This window comes from Diaporthe citri, assembly GCF_014595645.1.
Source record: "Diaporthe citri strain NFHF-8-4 chromosome Unknown scaffold_1, whole genome shotgun sequence".
NCBI classification, from domain to species: domain Eukaryota; kingdom Fungi; phylum Ascomycota; class Sordariomycetes; order Diaporthales; family Diaporthaceae; genus Diaporthe; species Diaporthe citri.
The window spans coordinates 9,526,231-9,545,560 of NW_025064846.1; the positions used below are offsets into that span (position 1 = coordinate 9,526,231).

Genomic DNA, 19,330 nt, shown 5'->3' on the forward strand with positions numbered 1-19,330 from the left:
GCCAGCCATAGGCTTCATCACATGCAGTGGAGCTGCTTTTTATCTTCTCAGCAAGGGCACCGCGCACCTGGTCTGAACACTTCTGAAATCTTATACTGTCCGTTTCACAGTCACCCGGTTATGAACTCTCAGCCCCCACCCGATCACCTAACACAAGCATAACCTCTGCGTCGTCATCCAGTAAGGTTGAGAGGTTCCTGGGGCCAGGCTGTAAGCTTTCCGGTATACTTAGTTTTAGGGAACTTACCGAATGGCCAGACATGTCAAACACCACTCCTGATCCGCCTGTGTCACTTTTTGGACTCACTTGACCCGGGGGACCCTCCTTGACCAGATTGTGGTTGTGCTCCTTGTATGCCAAGCGGCGATCTGTCAATGCTTGGCTACCTACCTATTGCCTTCCCTCCTCAACCCAACGGTCTGGTCGGTCAGGTCGCGACGTAGTTGAGAGACGGGACTGACATTACTCATCGATCACCAAATGACATATTATGCTTCTCGGCTTGCATATTTTGATACTGATGTGTGACTGGGGTCACTGCTGGTCAGGACGCTGATTGCACCGTGGCTGCCAGGGGCTACGAACCGACGGTCCATCCGCAACGGCTACCCCAGAACGTCACATTCAGAGATAGCGGAAGCATTTCCAATCGCAACATGGACTCCTCTGTTTCGAAACCGGTCCCGCCAATCACCAAATTTTCCGCATTATCCGACGGCCGTGATGATTTATGCATATCATAGTTAAGGTTATGCTCCACGACAGATAAACTGCGTCTCACAATACGCTCGGCCCCGAACCAACGGCCCAAGGGGGGGCTGTGGACTGATGTTAGCGGAGTTCGTATTGCCCCGTATTTGGATGACGGCTACTCAGGGCCTCTGACAGCGGCCGCCACCCGCCCGAACTCTGTCCGATAGTTGGGCGTGGAGCACTTTGTGTTTTCAAACAAAAGTCAACGGTTCTTCGCTGGCTATGTGCCGCGGTCCGCGCACCGCCCCAGGAGGTGGTGTCTTGCGGAGTCGATGTGCGACAGGACGACCTCCTTGGGAACTCTGCTGAATTTCCCAGCTTCACGCAAGTGCGAACATCCAGGGGCTACGTGATTGGGCCAAGGGTTGGCAGACCACATTGTATATACTCGACCTGCGGACGCTTTTCACCAGCTCGCATCGATCCTCGTTTTCGTTTCACACGCCATTCCTCTCAGGGAAACACACACTGCCCATCATGAACTCCTCACTTGCCAACCCGCTGCTGCCCCCTCTGCCCCAGACGCAGGCCCCGACAACGGTCGTCGTCCAGCTATCGGCAGAGGACCGCTACATCGAGCCCAAGGTCAACGTGTTGAGCTGGGTCATGACCATCTTGGCTGGCACTGTGGTCGGCCTGCGGATATACAACAAATTCAGGAGACGTATGCGGCTCTGGTGGGATGACTACATCGTGATTGTTGCTTGGGTATGGATGTTCCACCGCTGTCGTCCAATACACGAAGAGTGATACTGACCATGCACCACCGTGCAGACACTGTTCCTCACTTACACCGTGGTGACTGTGTTTGAAGGGCGCGACGGCCTCGGCAGACACGTCACAAACCTCAGCCCTGGGACGATTCGCGAGTTTGCCCTCCTTGACACGATCGCTTCGACAATCAATATCATGGCCACTGCACTGGCTAGGATAGGGTTCGCAGTCTCGCTCCTTCGAATCGCAGAGGGCTGGCCTCGTCGTTTCACATGGGCGGTCATCTTCGCTTCGAATATCATCTCTGGCCTCTCTGGGCTTTTCCTCTGGGTTCAATGCACGCCGATCAGGAAGAATTGGGATAATCTTAACTTCGGGTATTGTTGGGCTCCCCTGGTGCAAGTGGCTATTCCAATCATGAACACGGGTGAGTAGCCTCAGATTTCATTTCACCACCTGAGACTGGACATGGTGCTAAGCCTCGCTAGCTGTGGCTGGGTTCCTAAACGTTTTCATTTCTCTGGTTGGGCTCTATATTGTCCGCAAAAACACCGCGAAGCAGAGAGACTGGGTTGGAGCCTTGGTACTCACGGCACTCGGAATTTTGTAAGTTTTCCTCTCACTCAGCTTCACTTCCAGGCTAATCTGGTGGCCAGCGCCGGCATTGCCAGTTGGGTGAAGACCTCGGTCATGCATATTCTCATCGGAGATGATGTCACATGTGAGCCTTCTCATTCCATTGTGCCGAAATCATGACTATTTCGGATACTGACAACTCGTCGCACTCGCAGTTGACATGGTCACTTTGGTCGTATGGGGAATCATTGAGCCGGCTGTGATACTCATAGCAGGCTCTCTCCCAGAGCTCCGTTCGTTTGTCTGGAGAGATCCAACGTCATCAGCTCCTCGTCTTATACCATTCACTAGGCGTCGCAATGGGATCCGATTCGATTCTGATTTTGATTTTGCTCGGCAGCAATACTTGGATGCTGGAGGGAAAACCATCAAAGACTTCAGCACGAAGTCTAAGAAGAGCTGGGTTTAGGTGGCAGGTGATGGCAGATGGTCACCAGTCGGACATAACGGCGCCTGTTTCACGGCAAAGTAGCTAATTTGATAGAAATGGGCGCCTCGCTTTACCTAATTTTATTCCTAGTATAAATATGTGTATGCATGATACGTCATTAGCTAGCTGTACCTTTGGCAGATCCCCTCAAATCTGCGTGCCCACCGCCGCAAAGACGACCAAGTCCTCTTGAGGAATACAATTGCCGTGCTATAATGAGACGTGCGCAAGAGCCATGGTATTTCAATCGTTTCTCAGCCAAGCCTAGAAGAATTCTATGACAACACTGTTGCCCTACTCTCGCAAAGTACGCTCTATGACAATTTCTTTGCTTGGTCTAGTGTATCTCATGTCATTCTTCATGCTCCAAAAACCCATGTTCTCCCACCAGAACGCCTGCTGTAGCTGTGCTCAGCCATGCGAATTCCAAACCCATCATTACCATCCAAATTTCTCCACTGCGAGCTGAACATCTGCCCCTCGCCCCATAGCCTCAGCGCATGTGTTCCTGACCATCCTGTTCAGGCCATCAGGCCCCGAGACAACCACAGCAGTCTCTCTGCTATGAGTAACACCGTCATTGGTCCCCTCAATCCAGCCCTCCACGGTTCCAACGACATCCGGCCGTCCGGCAACGGCTGTTGAAGGCGGGACGACAAGGTCTAAGCCGGCAGCGACAAGCTTGTCGAGCGTTGCATCCGGTATCCAGTATCGATGTTCATCCGAATGGACGATCCACATCATGTGCACCCTTTGCTTCCGCTTCTTCTTTCCCAACGCCAGGAGCCCGTTGTTTTCATCTTCGTCGGCCCCCTCACCCAGCAGGAGGGCCCAGACCAGGGGAAATGTGACGGCGATACCGCTCCCTCCTGCAACCAGGACCGCATTCTCGGCTGCACGTAACATCTCTAGGGCGTGCGACGAGCCGTAGGGCCCGTCGAGGCGAACGGAGACGCGGTGATGGCGGTGGGCGTAGCACAACAAATCGGTGGTGAAACCCTTCTGGGACCGAATCAGTAGGTTCATCCAGCAGTGGATCGGTTGTTCACTATCACTGCCAGATGTATGTTGTGACGGCGGCGCAGCAGACGCGATCGTGAAGGGGTGTGCCTGGAGTGCGTGTTTCCGGCCCAGTGCCGGTACAGTAAGGAAGACGTGATCGGTAGGCTTCCACCCATGCTTGATATTCTGTCGAGGCCACGGGAACCAGGACTGTTTCGGCGCTGGCTTGTCCCAGTTGGCGGACATTATGATAGTCTCGCCGTCAGGTAGGACAGTAAAGGTCCGTCGCGATCGTGGCAGTCTTAAGTCCAAAGCGCCACACGACACGGTCGACGAGGAAGATAGCCAGCGACGCAAGCACGTACGGCCTTGCAGTATGGAAGTGGAGATACAAGAACGCAAGCGCCACGACCTGTAGAGCCACGTGGGACGCAAGGAATATCTCGTACCAGCGCTGGCGGAAGCTTCCCAAGGACGTGAAACATAGCAGCTCGTATGCGGCGAAGGCAGCAATACCGAGCAAAATGAGCGGGTGAGTAAAGTAGGCCCTGGCGCCGCCCTCGCCGTCCAACCAGGCCGGCTTGATAGGGGCAAAGCGCCAGATGACCATGCTCACGAAGTGGACGACCGCCTCGAAGCACATCCACTCGCCTACCCGACGATGGAAGACGTTTAGAGACTCATATGAGCGCCCCGTGAGGACCTTGATCGGTTGGTTCTTAGCAGCCAGCAGGTAGAGCAGAGGTAGGTTGACAATGAAAACGAAGCCGGCTCGGTCAGCAAAACAGAAGAAGTATTTCAGGTCGAGCAGGTTGACTCGATACAAATGGAAGAAGATGTTGATGCCGACCCAAACTCCGACAAATATGGACGTAGCGTTTGATGGCAAAGTCCTATTGACCACTGGGAGTGGTCTCGGTTGGTATTCCAGCCAATGGACGACGCGTCTCTTCGTGCGAGCCCAGAGGCTTGTCTCTGCTTGCTTACGACGTGGTCCGAGCAGCGGCAGTCTTTCGAGATCGACTTGGACGATATCCTTCATCGCACCCGATGGAGTCGTGATACCGTGGGAGCTGCTGGAGGACGAGGAGCTTGTTGCCTCTGGTATATCGTCGCCAGATTTAGGTTCCATGTCGACTGTCTTGGAGGATGCACGCATCCTCATTTGCCACCGTTTCCGGCATCTCCTCTTCTCCAGCAGATGAAGTACTGTGAAGCCAGCGAGGAGAATGAGCATGACAATGCTGTACGCTGCAACTATGTCTCTACCATCCAGTAGAACCTTGAGCAAGTTGCGCAGGTAGTCCATCTGATCAGGGGGGATCTGTCGGCGGTGGCCTGCAGCGGCGAAGTCGTCTATGTCATTGAGCAAGCCGCCCGGTTTTGCAAGCCGCGCCGCCTCGCCGACGAGCCCGGCGGGCCATTGCTGGTGCAGACGATCGCCGAGGCCATCGCTTGCTGCATTGTCGTCCATGGGATGTTGGGGAACCTCTAAAGTGGATGGTGGAACTTGGCTAGGCGGGAGTCGCAATATCCGCTCGGATGTCGTGGAACCAAAGAGGAGAATGGGGCATGGTTATCTCGATGATCTGATAAGATTGACAGATAAGATCACCGAAACCGGGCAGCAATGAGTTGCTGTTAGGGAGTGTTAGCGGGTTCCCGAATTGCAGCGCGCGCTCTCTAACGTGGATTGACGCGGGCACGGGGACCCACCCATCACTAGCGCCACCCAGAACCAACTCGGCCATCTCTCACGCATGGGGAGTTCCACGTGGGGATCACATGTCTGACCCGCAAAGGTGTTCAAGGAATTAATGAAGATTTTAGACACCCTTGTCTGCTAGTCTTGTCATGAACACCTGACCAGCGGTGTTCGCTCTGAAGCGTTTTTCCTCTTCCCGTTCTCTCAAATCGTGTCTTGGTCGCGCCAGACGGTGACCAAAGAAACCTATAGAGCGTGATGAATCACATGCGAGAACAGCAACTTGAATAAATTGATCGGGTGAATCACGGAAACGCTGGACAGGAAGGAAATGACCCTCCGAGTTCATGCACAGGTTCACCTCCCATTCATCATTCATGGGTCACCAGTACTCGTTCGGTTCAAAAGCTCTTTTCAATTTCTCTGTGGGGTATATATGTATGCTGATAGAGAAATGAAGACTCATGCCCTGCATACCAGAGCCACGCTATGAAAAGACGCAACTCGCTGCCATCCTGCGCCTAAACCCACACAACAGGCTCGCTCAGCCTTCGCCATCAATAGTTGACGTGTAGATGTCCAATATGAAATTAAAGTGTATGTAGTGGTACTGCAAAGAGATGAAAGAGTGTTAAATTCATCAAAAGAACGCTTGCAAGATCACCTGTATTTGGTGGAGTGATCCTCTTTTCTTCGTCTAGGTGAAGGGGGGCGAGGTGTCGATCATTTGTCATACCCAGTTCTCCCTCGGAGACAAGGGGGGGTGGCTCGTCAACGGGCTCGGCGGCGCCTCGCGATCCGTGCCAGCCCACTGCGGCCTGGTGAGCTCGTCGTCACTGCGGTCCCCGGTGTCCACGCTGGACACTGACGAGTTGTCTGCCAGGAAGGCGCTCACTCGCGTTTTCCGCTTCGACTTTTTCACCTCCGGGATAGGGTCGGGCTTCTCGAAGGGGAATCTCATGTTCGCGTTCGAGTTTGGTAGGGGTGCGATGGGTGAGTGACTGAGTGATCGACTGGCGGAGTGGACCTGAGGGCTTCCGGGAAGGCTTGATGGGTTGCTGTTGATACCCGGTGTATATTCGCCATAACCGGATTCTGTCAAGCGCGAGTGTGGAGGCAAGCCGTCTGCGCCAAATGTCCCGCGGGAGTTGGCCTTGGTGGACGTGCTTGACCTGCTGTGGCCTGAGGCAGAGGACACCATGCTGTAGTGCTGTACTCTTGTTGGTAGGTGAAAGCTTGGGGCAGCCGATCTCGGTGTCCTGGATGATCGAAAACTGTCTTGAGAGCTGGTCGACTGGTGACCATGTCGAGGTGACTGAGTCAAGATAGGCGGAGGTGAGCGCAGTTCCATATCGTTATGGTCCACGGAAACGCCTCCAAAGGGGGTTGCGACCTGGCCGAAACTGCCTTTCCTGGCAGCTTCAGCAGAACGTGAGCTTTGTGGAGATGCGTTTTGTTGCCAGTTGGTATGAATGAAGTGTCCATTCGTGGCATGTGTTAAGGGTGGTCCTGTTGGAGTTGTGGTCGCGGTCGATGGCATCAAAACGGGCGCATCTTGGAGTGTTGGTCGAGAAGGAGCCGGGCTCAACCTAGGGCTAGGATTCAAGCGAAGGCTTTGATGGAAACTTTGGCCCCTGCTGTGGGTACTGTTGGCCCTCGCAGTGCCCGGGCTGATCACCTCGTCAACTTCGTTCTCAAGCTGATCGATGCTATCCTTGGACGACCGCGTGATGACGGACATCTCGAACTCCTTTCTGACCTGGATACCGTCCCTCGAGTCGGATGCGCTTCCCAGTATGCCGGCTCCCTTCTTCGCTGTCGTCGTTTCTGTCACCGTAGTATACCGGTTCTCGTCCTGATTCTGCACTTGGGACGATGATACGAAGGTGTTTGTCTTGTTTGTCTTATTGGTGAACATGGGCAGACCTCCGCTGCCACCATTCATGGATGATGTGAAGCGGCTGGTGAAATGATTTGTTGCGAGTAGCTTCACTTTGACGAAGAGCGGGCGCAGTGTTGCAAGTGACGAAGCTGTGATGGCGATTCCGCATTCGACGATACTCCATATCGCCAAGTCGCTGAAATTGTACAGGTAATCTGGGTTAGAGAGAAGCTGCTGAGCGTATGGAATACGTGCAATGGTAGCCACCGAAGCCCTGTGGTCGTCCCGATGTTAGTTGAGAAGGACTTGGACAGCAGACGACAACACGGAGTCGAGGAAGATTGAGTGAACCACGTCCACGGGTGGAACGGAGTCAAGAAAGCCAGAAGGGGGTGTGGCATACAGTGAACCAAGCGAAAGGACGCAGATCACTGAGATTTTGGTCTTCTTGTCCAGCTTCGCATGCTTGATGAGAGTGATTGGGAGTAGGGCAAGGATCAGATCACCTGCGATGCCCAAGAGCACGGCGATGTACGTCGGTATGGTCGCCATTTTCTTGCCGTTGCAGGTTCCAGTGATGGGTGCGTCTTCAGCATATCGCCACCAATAGAACGGTACAGGCTGACACTGAAATACCGCCACGAAGACGTAGAAGGCGTTGAAGAGCCCAACGAGAACCAGCAGAACCCAGATGGTAATGCGCTGCCATCCATTGTTGACGCACAGGCGGAGCAGGAAAATGCCGACGACGAACTTGACCATTGTCGACACCACGATATAAGCGATCTGGCCTGCCCACTTGAAGATCAGGGCCTTGGGCCGTTGATCCTCTGGGACATGTTCGACGTGAGCTCCAAGCCCGTGGGATACACCAAGGATCACAAAGGCGCAGAAGGTGCACTGAAGGAGCTGGTATCGAGATGCAGTATCAGCACGGATTCGACCGGCAAACAGGCATCAATAGTACTCACACATGTGAGAACGGCTAGCCAGTCCTCCACCAAGAAGCGTTTAAGTATCGCAATCATGGTATAGCACCGCAGCGCAACCGCAATGACGCTCAGGGATGTCATGACGAGGGCTATGGCCGCCATTTCAGGCCCCCGGTTGTCGTCACCATAGTCCCACATCCTTCCGTTTGCCCTTGCGTCTGTACTCTGGTTGGAAAGATCCTCCTGCCGCTGTGTATGTGCAATACGCAGGGTCAATTCGTCACGATGGGTGTGGTTCGGATCTCATTGGCGCATGGTCTGGTCTCGTCCGCGAAGAATTGTCATGAGCGCACGAGTGCTACCGAAGGAAAGAAAGGAAGCAAGAGAAGTGAGCGCGAAAGGGTACTTCAAGACGGACCGAGTCCACAGATCAAGCAGCGGACGCGCAGCGAAGATGCAGTAAGTAGCACCGCGGAGCCCCGGCCGAGCCCACATTCAGGAGCGGAGCCCAGGGACCAGGCTCGGCTGGCTCATCCTCGAGATTTGAGGACGGATGCCGGTGCGCCAATCCATGATGTACATGGCCGGATTCGGTGATCTCCACATCTTCACGCAAGGTGAGGACAAATGGGAGAGGCACAAGGAGGGTGCTGGAAAAGACTACGAGCGGCGGCCCCTGCTTACCCGCTCGACAAGGTGAAGCGATCACAGCAACGTCCAAGGTTCGGACGCTCGATTGGTCCCTGGCCGGATCGGGGGTCCAGCCTATTGCGAGCCTTGATGGCGGCCTCGGGCTGTGAATGGCCCAGAAATATTGAGCAATGGCGGGCCTGTCCTGGTCTGCGCGGCGAATGGGAAGGGGATGCAGCCCCGGGAACAGACTTTGACATCCACTCCTTGCGCCACTGGCAAAGCAATGCACACTGGCGGGGCAGCCAGGGTCCAGGAAGCTTGACGGGCCATTGCAACTCTGTTTGGCGGCGGCTGCCTCTCAGAGCGTCAGGATGCCTCCCCAGGGCTCCCCTCATTACGGGTGAGGGACTCGGATTATTTTCCTAGTGAAGTCACGACAGCAGGGGTCCCTCTGTCCGTTTGCTGGCCAGTTGCCACTATCCTGCCATCGTACCAAGCAGACCACCCTAGCAACGCCTAACTACCGCGTCACCGGGATTTATTTTAGACGCTGGGCGCAGCGCTGCATCTGCTGGCAGGTGGCGCCACAGCCGCGCTCGCCACATGGACACGTGGACATGAACAGAAGGACTACTAGGAGGTGAAGGGAAAAAAGGACGAAAACAAAGAACAGTGAGAATAAACGGTCAAGGAAGGAAGCACGCCGAAACTGTGGTCATCTGGAAACTGTTTTTCGATGAAATGGGCCCGAAGGACCGGCCTGCTGGAATTCAAGACAATGATCCGCTCAGACTCGGCTTCATCCGAAGATACATGGCCAAGCCTTGTACTACTTAGGACGCCATTAGACTACGTCTGTCGATGTCAGGTGCAATCGTCCTCATGCGGCCGGATCGAGTCCAATGAAATACCTGAGTACAGTGGAAGAAGCCGACGCTTGTAAGGTGTTCATCTCGGATAGTTGCACAACAGCGGGCTTCAGGGGGGCCGTGTTACCCAGAACCGTCCGTTGCCGAGCGCTCGGGACCCGGCGCCCACTCGTATAACCCGCCTGCTGCCGGCTTCGACTTGTTCACCAAATGACAACTACCTGTGCTCTCGTCTTCGCGCTCGCGAGACGGTGTTTGGCTCTGCCCTCGTCAGTCCGATGATACATGTAAACGGAGCCCGATCTATGTTGTCTCTGGAGTAAGCAGTGCACCCCGCTTTGAGAAGCAACACATCCGGCGGGATCTTGAATGTTCATCCACATGCATGGCCAGGCTCTGGCGCAGGACGACTCGCGCAAGAAATGCAGTGCATGTCTAATGTTGTCCCGGGCTGGGCGCGACGACCACGTGCAAGAGATGCATCTGGGCTCGACCGAAATGATTCGAACAACGGTTAAGGTTTCAGGGTGACACGAAACTGACTCGATGCCACCGTGAAGCCTCGGCCAACAGGAGGTGACGACGAAAAGGGAAAGTGGCATTTACAGCTTCCCGTCCATGGCGAAAGCTCTCGTGGCAACCCACGTGCAGCCTTCTTTCATTGACTGTACAACGTTGTAAATAGGGCTGAAGGCAAGATCCTGAGTGCTTGGCCACCGCTTCTAGCTATGGTGCACGTACCGGGGTAGTCAGATTCAAGCACCTGGGCATCACTCATACGAACCCTTCTACAGATGCTGACCAGTATTAGCCAGAGCTACATGCTTTATACATTACACAGTCTACACGAGGGCACTGCAACGAAACTTCTTGATGAAGCGGCTCCACATGTCTTTTCCTACACAGAGTGGGTTTCGGTCTGCAGCGCAATCCACAGACAGATGTGGAAGAAGCCGAGAGAACCCACTTCCAATGGCGAGATAGCAATCCCAAGATCCTGCTCAATCTTCTAAAGAACCACGGGATAACACAGTCCCACCGGTTCCAGCATCCTCGATGCATTGCTCCTTCCGATCTGAGACTCCCCACCCGTTAATTCGGCAGGTCCCTCTCTTTCTACGGTACCCGCGGAAATTTCTTCCAGTTCTAGGGTCGTGTGGGTCCACAAGACCTAACACATATCTTCACACGAGCTGCACACCATTCTCGCATTGCTCCACAGCCGAGCGGAGTATTAGCTGTATTGGACACCGCAAGCATACCGGTAGCATTGAGAAGCCCGATTGTGTTTCGGATAGTATCTTGATAGTGGCAATCCTGTACTCCTCAGAGAAAGAAAGGAACCATTAGTTGACTATAGAGCCAAGAGACTTTCCCCTGAATACATTCGTACTGACGAATTCATACTAGAGTAATCTGTTCAACTCTACCTAAATCCTTCAGATGCCTGTTGTGCGATGGTCTTTCGGGCGATGATTTATATGCAGTCTTTATTGGACAAACATATTAAAGTCCTCTAGGACTACATCATCAGCCACTTGGGATACTGCTTTGAAGCGTCTTGATTTCCAGATGACATTGGTAAACAGCATGGCAAAATTGCAAGAGGTCCGTACAAAGGACAGATACATACGTAAAATACAATCGAGAATAGAAGACTGCAGCAAAGTCCAACCTGCCATACTAAGCAGACTCGTCGTCAGCACCTTGACCACCCTCACCACCCTGACCACCAGAAGTGCTGCTGCCTCCTCCAGCACCCGGCAGGCCTTCTCCTTCTCCAGCACCCGGCAGGCCTTCTCCTTCTCCAGCACCCGGCAGGCCTCCTCCAGCACCCGGCAGGCCTGATGGATACGCGCCACCTCCTGAGCATCCTGTGCCAGATCCCGATCCCGAACCGGTGCCTGTGCCAGACTCTCCCCCAGTGCCCGTCTCTCCCCCGGTACCAGATTCTCCTCCAGGGCCCGTCTCTCCCCCGATGCCTGTGCCTCCCCCGGTGCCCGTCTCTCCCCCGATGCCTGTGCCTCCCCCGGTCCCGGTGCCTGTGCCTCCCCCGGTGCCTATGCCTCCCCTGATGCCTATGCCTCCCCCGATGCCTGTGCCTCCCCCGATGCCTGTGCCTCCCCCGATGCCTGTGCCTCCCCGGTGCCTGTGCCTGTGCCTCCCCCGGTGCCAGTCTCTCCCCCGATGCCTGTGCCTCCCCCAATGCCTGTGCCTCCCCCGATGCCTGTGCCTCCCCCGGTGCCTGTGCCTCCTGTGCCAGTTTCTTCTTCGCCAGTACCGGTTCCCCCGGTTCCGGTAGATGGACCACCTGCCCATCACATTGAATTCAGTATGTGTTCTTTGAGAACTGCTACCTGAAGGATGATTTACTTACCTCCTGTGCCGCTCAAGCCGCTGGTTTCTCCGCCCTCGGTTGTCTCGCCTCCTCCGCCGTGGCGGGCCCTAAGCTTGACGGGCATGGCACCGGGCAGGTGACGCGAGACAAGAGGACAGTCTGGCACAGCGACTGCATTGTTGTCTCTGACGGCGATGCATGGCAGAACCAGTCCTGAAGTGAATGCTGGGCTGAGGAGTGCAAGGGCAACAATGGCTCGCTTTGAGTACTGCATGGTTGCTGAGGATGTGTGTAGATGTTCTAAGGTGGTGGTGACGGGATATCAGGAAGATGCTGCTTCTGGTGTAGATATTGGCTCGTACTGTCACAAGTTGGTGGAACTGATGTTGGGAGGATTGTGTTTGTCTGAGTGTGATGTGTCGAGAAATATCCAAGTGTAGATGGGCTTGCCTTCCTTCTTATATAAAAAACTGCCATCGTGAGTTTGGTATGCAATGGACTGGTAGACCAACTCTTCCATGAGCCTCAGCATAAGCAATGCGAACGCTCCATAGCATTCACAGTAGTAATGGAAACACTTGGTGCTGTTTCGAACAAACGGAAGTCGTCGTCAGTGAGATGTATCAATCCCGTTCGTCCCGACGTGATAGAAACATAGAAGATTTGGGTGATGTGTTTCGAACAAACGGAAGTCGTCGTCAGTGAGATGTATTAATCACGTTCGTCCCGACGTGATAGAAACATAAAAGATTTAGGTGATGTGTTTCGAACAAATGGAAGTCGTCGTCAGTGAGATGTATCAATCCTGTTCGTCCCAACGTGATAGAAACATAGAAGATTTAGGTGATGTGTTTCGCCAAAAGGGGCGAAACATCAGACGAGGATGCTGCTTATGGGAGCTTTAATCAATCGAAGGCTGGACTTCCAAATCCTGCACCAAGAGGCATACTATGTGACGTCCGGTAGGGCTTAGGCTGCCCATTCTGTCCGTCCCGAAGTGCAAGGTTTGAGGGGGATCTGGAGATTGGCTCGGAGTGGTTGTGTCGACGAACCGGGAAGGACAAGACCCCAGTTTTTGGGTTGAAAATAACTTTAATAGCCATAAAGCTGACGTGCAGAACATGGCATATCGGACGATCAAGTAATAGTGAGCACGCCGACCAGTCTGGCCAGTCAACCGAACGCCAAGTTCTAGTCGTCTCAGGGCCTTAGGGCTCCAGGCGCCCGGGAATAGACTGCGCCTCGTGGCGAGCGCTTTCGACAACAGGACCAGATGTTTTGAGATCATTTTTGGAAGCACAACAGGCGTATGTACGGAGATGCCGTCTTGGCGCATGAGCTGCAACGTTTTGGGAGCATCATCGGACGTGGTGTTGTGGGCGGGTTCGATGTTCACGCACATCTTGCCATTCTCCGTCTCTCAAGGACCATGGACCATTGGGTCATGATGAACACGGCCATGAACATATTCCAGTGCCTGATGACGCCCATCAATTTAACCCATGGCATACAGTATTCCCAAAATGCTCCTGCAGACAAAGCGACATCACTCCTAGCGGGTCATTCGGCCGTAGTTATGACACTCGCAGCTCAAATCAATCTCTGACCACAGAAACCATGGCGTCTCGGACTTAAGGTGGTGGGGCACCTGCTAGGCCCATCCTAGCTGCCAAGGAATGTTGGGTGCCAGCCACGGGCCCCGAACCGCCGGAAAAGATTTTCGCACGATACACTGATATGATCCACATGTTTCCCAATTTATCAAGAACATGGTCCGGTGGTGTAGTTGGTTCATCACGTCAGTCTAACATTAAATTAACTCGTCCAGGGTGATTTGTGGGAGCACTGAAGGTCCCCGGTTCGAGCCCGGGCCAGATCATTTGTTTTTGCTGGTTTGTGGTGAGTGGTATTGTCACACTTTTGTCCCACCTCATTTCAATTTTCACAATTTGAGACATGGCGCATTCCATTCAGAATTGCTCCTGCTTGGTCTTCCTTGATGGGCAAATCTTTATGGCCTTAGTTTCCCCAAGCAAACATGAGCACGAAATGCCCCCGATCAAGCTTTGGTCCGCTGGACTAGATCAGCATTGGACTCTGGGAGGCGTTTTTCGTCCCTATGCAGCCGATTTTCATTGTTGCCCAACGCATGCTCTAACGTGTAGATATGTTCAAAGGTATGTTTGTTGTGGGAAGATGCGCCGGCCTGCTCCGCTCGCAGTGGTTGCCCCGTTCCCGCATCCGGGGCCTAGGACATGTCCGACCGGCCGGTCCTGTCAAACCGGAACGACGAGGTGACGCGTACAGTTCCAGAACGGCCTGCACTGCGAGAATTGCACCAAAAGCTTGGTATTGACTTGCATATATCTCGATTAAGCTTGTAAAATTAAGAGAACGCCACATCTTCTGTGTGCACCACGTGTGGCGGCTGTCCCGTGCGAGGGGGCCAGACTGCACAGCGTCTCTGAACATCTTTCATGGGCTCGGATAGGTTCAATGGACAGCTCTTACGTACAATACTCTCCAAATAAGCATATTTAATGTATCTGGGAAATGTGACTGTGCTGTGCAGCCGTGCAGCGCTCACGAGGGGATGTGACCAGCCCCTTCCACTTACGGCGATCTTCATGCGCAAGACAGCCTGGGAGTGCATCAGCGAAGCTCGGACAGGATCTAAGGCTGTTCCCCTGACGTGATGAGGTGATATATTTCTCGAGATGATGCTTTTCCATCGTCAAATAATCACTGGTAAGTCCTACCAAGCTGTACATGACGGCAGGATGGACGGGAGGCAGAGGCTCAGACTCCAATGGCCGGTCCCGAGATGCGGGCTGTCTTCGCTGCTGCCGGGATCCCATGTATCTTGCTTGCATCCGTGGGATATAAGGAAAGGGGTACCAGGGCCGAACCATGTAGATAGATGGCTTGGTACAGGCTCTCTGTAGGGGTCGAGGTGCCGTAGAGTACGTGATCCAATTGGATGTCTCATTCCCGAGATCACGCAGAAGGTTATCCCACGAGACGTCATTTCCCAGGAGTCCCTCCGTAGCAAGACCTTGACAGAAGCATGTTTATGTGGAAAGTATTGTATTCAGATCTCCCACCAACGCCATGCATGCTTTAGATACTTCGAGCATTCCAAATCCACAGCTCCAGCCATAAAATAGGCTCACGCGAAAGCACCAACAAGCGCCATCAGCAGAGAACCACCTATCACCGCGATGAAAGCATTGACTCTTCTTCGCCCGTGTAGGGTCTTGTAGCTCTTCTCGGTCAAGAAATCCTCGGACAGGAGCTGTACCAGCCCTGCGAAGAGCAGCAGACCGCTGGAGATGGCGTTCATGAAGCCGACCATCAATAGGCCCGTTTGGCTCATCGGGTCGTAGAAGTTGTGCACGATAAGTCCGATCGCCTGGCCGATAGGGGTCGTCGTGCCATAGGCGAGGACCATTAGCCACGGCCGGGGCGACGATTTGGGTAGGTGGAGGCCCGCAATTCGAGAACCAAGCGCAAGGCCCTCGAAAGTCTGATGAAAGGCGATCGCTACGAGGAATACCACGAACGGCGGGCCCGTAGCTACAGATATAGCCATCCCGATGAATACGCTGTGGAAAAGAATGCCGGCCTCGAGGAGCAGACACTGCAGCATCAGACGCCTCTGTTCTTCCGGACTTGGCATATGAGGCACCGTCGGGCTCTTGGGGCCAGCATTGGGCTTCCCGCCGTCGAGGGGCACGGTGGAGAGCTCGTCCATGTTCAGTTCCAGATCCATCGACTCGCGATCCTCGTCATCGTCGTCGTCGCGCGCTCTTCCCCCTCTCGACTCGTCGGCGTCGCCATTGCTCTTCCCGTTTACTTGTAGGGTCGGCGTTGATTCCGGAAGCGGAGACGCGCCAGCCATGAGCCCCTCTGAAGCGCCCAGATCCTCCAATGCAATGTTGGCAGGCCGGTTCAGTCCGCGCCTAGCTGCCAGTACGCCTCCACTGTGCCCAGGACGAGCTCCGTGTTCGTCGTCGCTCTCATCGTCTTCCCACATGTGCGAATGCGAGTGTCTGGCACCTCGTGTAGTCAGGTAAGACTCGAGTGCCACCACCACCATCGCCGAGAACATGGCTATAAATCCAGGCAGGGGCTTGTAGCCCTTGCTGAAGAAGTAGGGAAGGCACGGATCGTTGAGGGACTGGAAGGCGGTCGGGAGGAGGTGGACAAATGCGGTAGCAATCAGAACGCCGGTGCCGAAGTGCTGGGAGTAGAAGACGATGCTGTTGGAGCGCCGGCTGCGGGAGTGGCTGGATATCAGAGGAAAGCCGCAAGCTGTGGGAGGCAGGGAGGTCAGCGACAAACAGCCCCAAGTCGGGTTCAGCGGTAGCAGAAGCAGCGTTGGGTGCGTACATATTGTGCTGAGTGCCAGGATCAGGATCAAGGCTGCGACGTGCATGAATGTGTCATAGGAGCCCTTCTTGCCCGAGCCACACTCGGGCTTTGTGTCGGCCACATCGTCGCGCTTCGCGAGCTCAGCCAGGAGCCACTCGGTCGGGAGGGAGGACCAGGAGATGTCTATGCACACACAAGGTCGAGGTCAGCATCAGCAGGCGTGGGAAGGGGGAGCTGATGGAGGAGGGGCTTGCAAGAAGCACACGCACCGGTCGCGAGCTGGGTCAGGTTATCCATCCTGCGGTCCGGAGGGAGACAATAGGGATGCTGTACAGGAAGCTTGGAGCGCGTCGGCCACCATGGCTTCCGGACAGCGAAGCGAAGTGAAGTGGAATCGGACGGGCCTAGCAAGCTAAGCCACTTCCACGGACAAATGCCAATGCCACAAAGGGACCAGCCGGAGAGGTGTTCTCGGCAGACGGGCTGACAACGGACAGGGGGGGGGGCGCGGGGCCCTAGTGTCGACGGCGGGTGCGGCTCGTCGCAGGTCGTAGTGCACCAATCGGCGCCTTTCCATGGTTCCAGAGGCTACTGTGGCTTGGTGGGGGCGGATGACCTCGACCCATTGTGAGCACCATCTGGGCCCCTGAAATATGAAGACCGTACTGTCTTCCTCAACGCCAAACATCGTTTATCCTCGAGCCATCGATGTGCAACATGCAATACGGTGTACTGCATAAGATTGGCCTGGCGGTGTTGTTCCTCCCGGTGGTAAGACACACTTGAAAGGAAAGGACCACTACGATTTGCAGAAGTTAAACTGTGACCTGCGCACCGACCTGGACGCACACCGCGGATGCAAGTCATTAGACATGACCCGATGTTACCATCACCTCCCGAACTCCAGGCTTGGAGAAACCGCCGCCAGAAATCTGTCCCGGCCAAATTATCAACTCTCGATCCTGGTTCATCACTAGGTTGTTCCCCCCCACATTGATATTCCTCTTCTCTACCTCGCACTTTGCAGGTCACTGTGTCAACACAGGAAGAGAGAAAATCCATGCAGCGGTCCAGCTCATTCAATGGACTTGTCTCCATGCCACACAGGTCATACGCAAAGCTACAATGTGGATGAGTATTGTCGTCGAGGTCCAGCTCACAGTGGCATTGACCCAAACTATTTCAGGCTGGTACGCAGTCGCCGACCTCATCACCAACCTCTGCCTCTGCCTGATGAGGAATTTGACCAAATACTTGGGGATACTCTCCTCGCCATAACCCGCCCCACAGCTCAGATGAACTGAAGATGGCGGGGCATGCATGAGCCTTGGCGGTCACCGTTGAGTAGGAATTGCGTGTATCGCTGTCCAGGGTCGGTGGGTTTCTCGTCATCAAGACACGTGACGAAGGCTGCTGAGTCGATGCAAGCTAAGGCGGCGGCATTTCCTGGGTCAGTCTCTAAATTCGAACGAACCTAGCAGGAAAAAGTTATCAGCGATATCCAAGTGGAGGGACAGGTCACATGGTTGAAGTTCTTACCTGAGCCCACGAGTCGCGCCCGTCTGCAGTCAGAGTACAAACGGATGGGCAAGGGTCCTCCGACAATTCCAAAATGTGGTCATAAGCTTGGTGGACTGCTGGAAGACTTTGAGGTTGGCCATGGTCAGGCAGAGTCAATTGGAAGACGTGGCCCCGCCGCATCACAGCAACCATGTGGTTAGGTGTGTGACGTTCCATGCTGTCCACACCAAGTCCAGGGCGCCGTGTGGCATAAAACGGCCATTCGCGACCTTCAACGGTAAGAGGCTCACCATGGAGCGTGTCTGGGGCAACCTTTCCTTCAGCCAAACGGCGAGCGAAGTCAAGTGCAGCCACAGTCAAGATTGCAGCGCGCCTTGCTTGCGAGTGGCTAGGTAGTTCTACAGGATGAATAAATGTGAATGGTCCGGTTTCCGGGATTGGCTCGCGACGCATCAGGTATACCTGGCCTTCATAGGCGTCAGCGAGGTCGTCAAGGCCCGCCGTCTCAGCCAGATGGTACAATTCCGGTCCTGGTCCATTCAGGAATGCCTGGACTGCGTCTGACGTTTCTCGTCGATTTTGTTCAGTATCGATGGCGACGCGGGACTCCTCGAACAGTCGAAGTATGTCCTGGAGCTGAGGCAATGGGAGCCGGGGCAATTCCGTAGGAGTTTCCACCGCGCTTGACCCGGGGGTTGTGATACTCGTGTGGTCCGTGTCAGTGCCCGATCGCAGTAGGATCTTGGCAGAACGTGAGGCCACCTTCTGAGCCAGTGCGCGGATAATCTGATCTTTCATTACTTCAGAAGACTGCAAAGGAGCGTCAAACTCGCGAGTGATCCAATTTCGGAGCTCAATGGCAACCAAGGAATCCAGGCCGAGATCGAGAATGGATCCCCCGTGTGCAACTTGGGCGGCATCCACAGACAACAGAATGGTCAGATGGCCAGTAATAGCTGTGCTGATAAAGTCGACCACGCTGTCCAGATTTTCGCTCTCGACAATTTGTTGAAATGACTTGACCGCAGCAGCTGATGAAGAGATGCTGCCGGCCGCAGGATACCCTCTCACATGACAAAACAACGCTGAATGGACGTTGCCATTTCTAGCTGAAGCGTGTGAGAGTGACTCTGCATTGAAGCCAATCGCGGCCTGGCGCATGTTAGAACGGTCGGATGCTGCTCCGAGAGCGTAATCAAGATAGCGCTCCAGTTCATGTGGGAGTATGGGTCTCAGGCCGGTGCGCCATAATCCTTGCAGTCTGGTCTTGTCTTTGGAAGTATGGATCGCATCTTCGATCCAGCCAATATTCAAAGACATGAAGCCCGGAGCGCGAGTGTGGGCCAAGGCGTCCTGGACAGCATTGCCGGCGTTGTAGTTGGCTTGCCCTCTGGCGCCGGTAACAACAACCGCGGATGAAAGCATGAGGAAGAAATCCAGATGCGGCGATGTGAAATATCGTTCGAGTGCCATTGTACCTTCTATCTTGGCGAGTGTGACAGGCTTGAAGTCCGTGAACCTCATTCTTTCCAAGGTGCGA

The 19,330-nt window shown here is 54.4% G+C and overlaps 6 protein-coding genes and 1 non-coding gene across 7 annotated transcripts; 2 read left to right on the forward strand and 5 right to left on the reverse strand.

Moving 5' to 3' along the window:
- Positions 1–1,231: 1,231 nt before the first annotated feature.
- INS49_002477 (uncharacterized protein) lies at positions 1,232–2,513 on the forward strand (the record flags this gene model as incomplete). Its single annotated transcript, XM_043163288.1, has 5 exons — positions 1,232–1,462; positions 1,529–1,895; positions 1,957–2,074; positions 2,125–2,189; positions 2,260–2,513. 5 exons carry the CDS (start codon positions 1,232–1,234, stop codon positions 2,511–2,513), a joined length of 1,035 nt encoding a protein of 344 aa, XP_043031794.1.
- Positions 2,514–2,972: 459 nt separating this feature from the next.
- INS49_002478 (uncharacterized protein) lies at positions 2,973–5,010 on the reverse strand (the record flags this gene model as incomplete). The annotated part of the gene is made up of 3 exons (XM_043163289.1): positions 2,973–3,791; positions 3,859–4,439; positions 4,524–5,010. The coding sequence occupies 3 exons, from the start codon at positions 5,008–5,010 to the stop codon at positions 2,973–2,975; spliced, it is 1,887 nt and encodes a 628-aa protein (XP_043031795.1).
- Positions 5,011–5,971: 961 nt separating this feature from the next.
- INS49_002479 (uncharacterized protein) lies at positions 5,972–8,253 on the reverse strand (the record flags this gene model as incomplete). Its single annotated transcript, XM_043163290.1, has 4 exons — positions 5,972–6,423; positions 6,889–7,397; positions 7,443–8,032; positions 8,095–8,253. 4 exons carry the CDS (start codon positions 8,251–8,253, stop codon positions 5,972–5,974), a joined length of 1,710 nt encoding a protein of 569 aa, XP_043031796.1.
- Positions 8,254–11,635: 3,382 nt separating this feature from the next.
- INS49_002480 (uncharacterized protein) lies at positions 11,636–12,169 on the reverse strand (the record flags this gene model as incomplete). Its single annotated transcript, XM_043163291.1, has 2 exons — positions 11,636–11,868; positions 11,935–12,169. The coding sequence occupies 2 exons, from the start codon at positions 12,167–12,169 to the stop codon at positions 11,636–11,638; spliced, it is 468 nt and encodes a 155-aa protein (XP_043031797.1).
- A 1,497-nt stretch (positions 12,170–13,666) lies between these two features.
- Positions 13,667–13,774, forward strand: INS49_002481. The gene has a single exon. It is a non-coding gene; the product is annotated as a tRNA-Val (tRNA).
- A 1,290-nt stretch (positions 13,775–15,064) lies between these two features.
- On the reverse strand, positions 15,065–16,846 carry INS49_002482 (uncharacterized protein; the record flags this gene model as incomplete). Its single annotated transcript, XM_043163292.1, has 3 exons — positions 15,065–16,209; positions 16,288–16,452; positions 16,765–16,846. The coding sequence occupies 3 exons, from the start codon at positions 16,844–16,846 to the stop codon at positions 15,065–15,067; spliced, it is 1,392 nt and encodes a 463-aa protein (XP_043031798.1).
- Positions 16,847–17,560: 714 nt separating this feature from the next.
- Positions 17,561–19,263, reverse strand: INS49_002483 (uncharacterized protein; the record flags this gene model as incomplete). The annotated part of the gene is made up of 2 exons (XM_043163293.1): positions 17,561–17,743; positions 17,809–19,263. 2 exons carry the CDS (start codon positions 19,261–19,263, stop codon positions 17,561–17,563), a joined length of 1,638 nt encoding a protein of 545 aa, XP_043031799.1.
- Between the last annotated feature and the right edge of the window lie 67 nt (positions 19,264–19,330).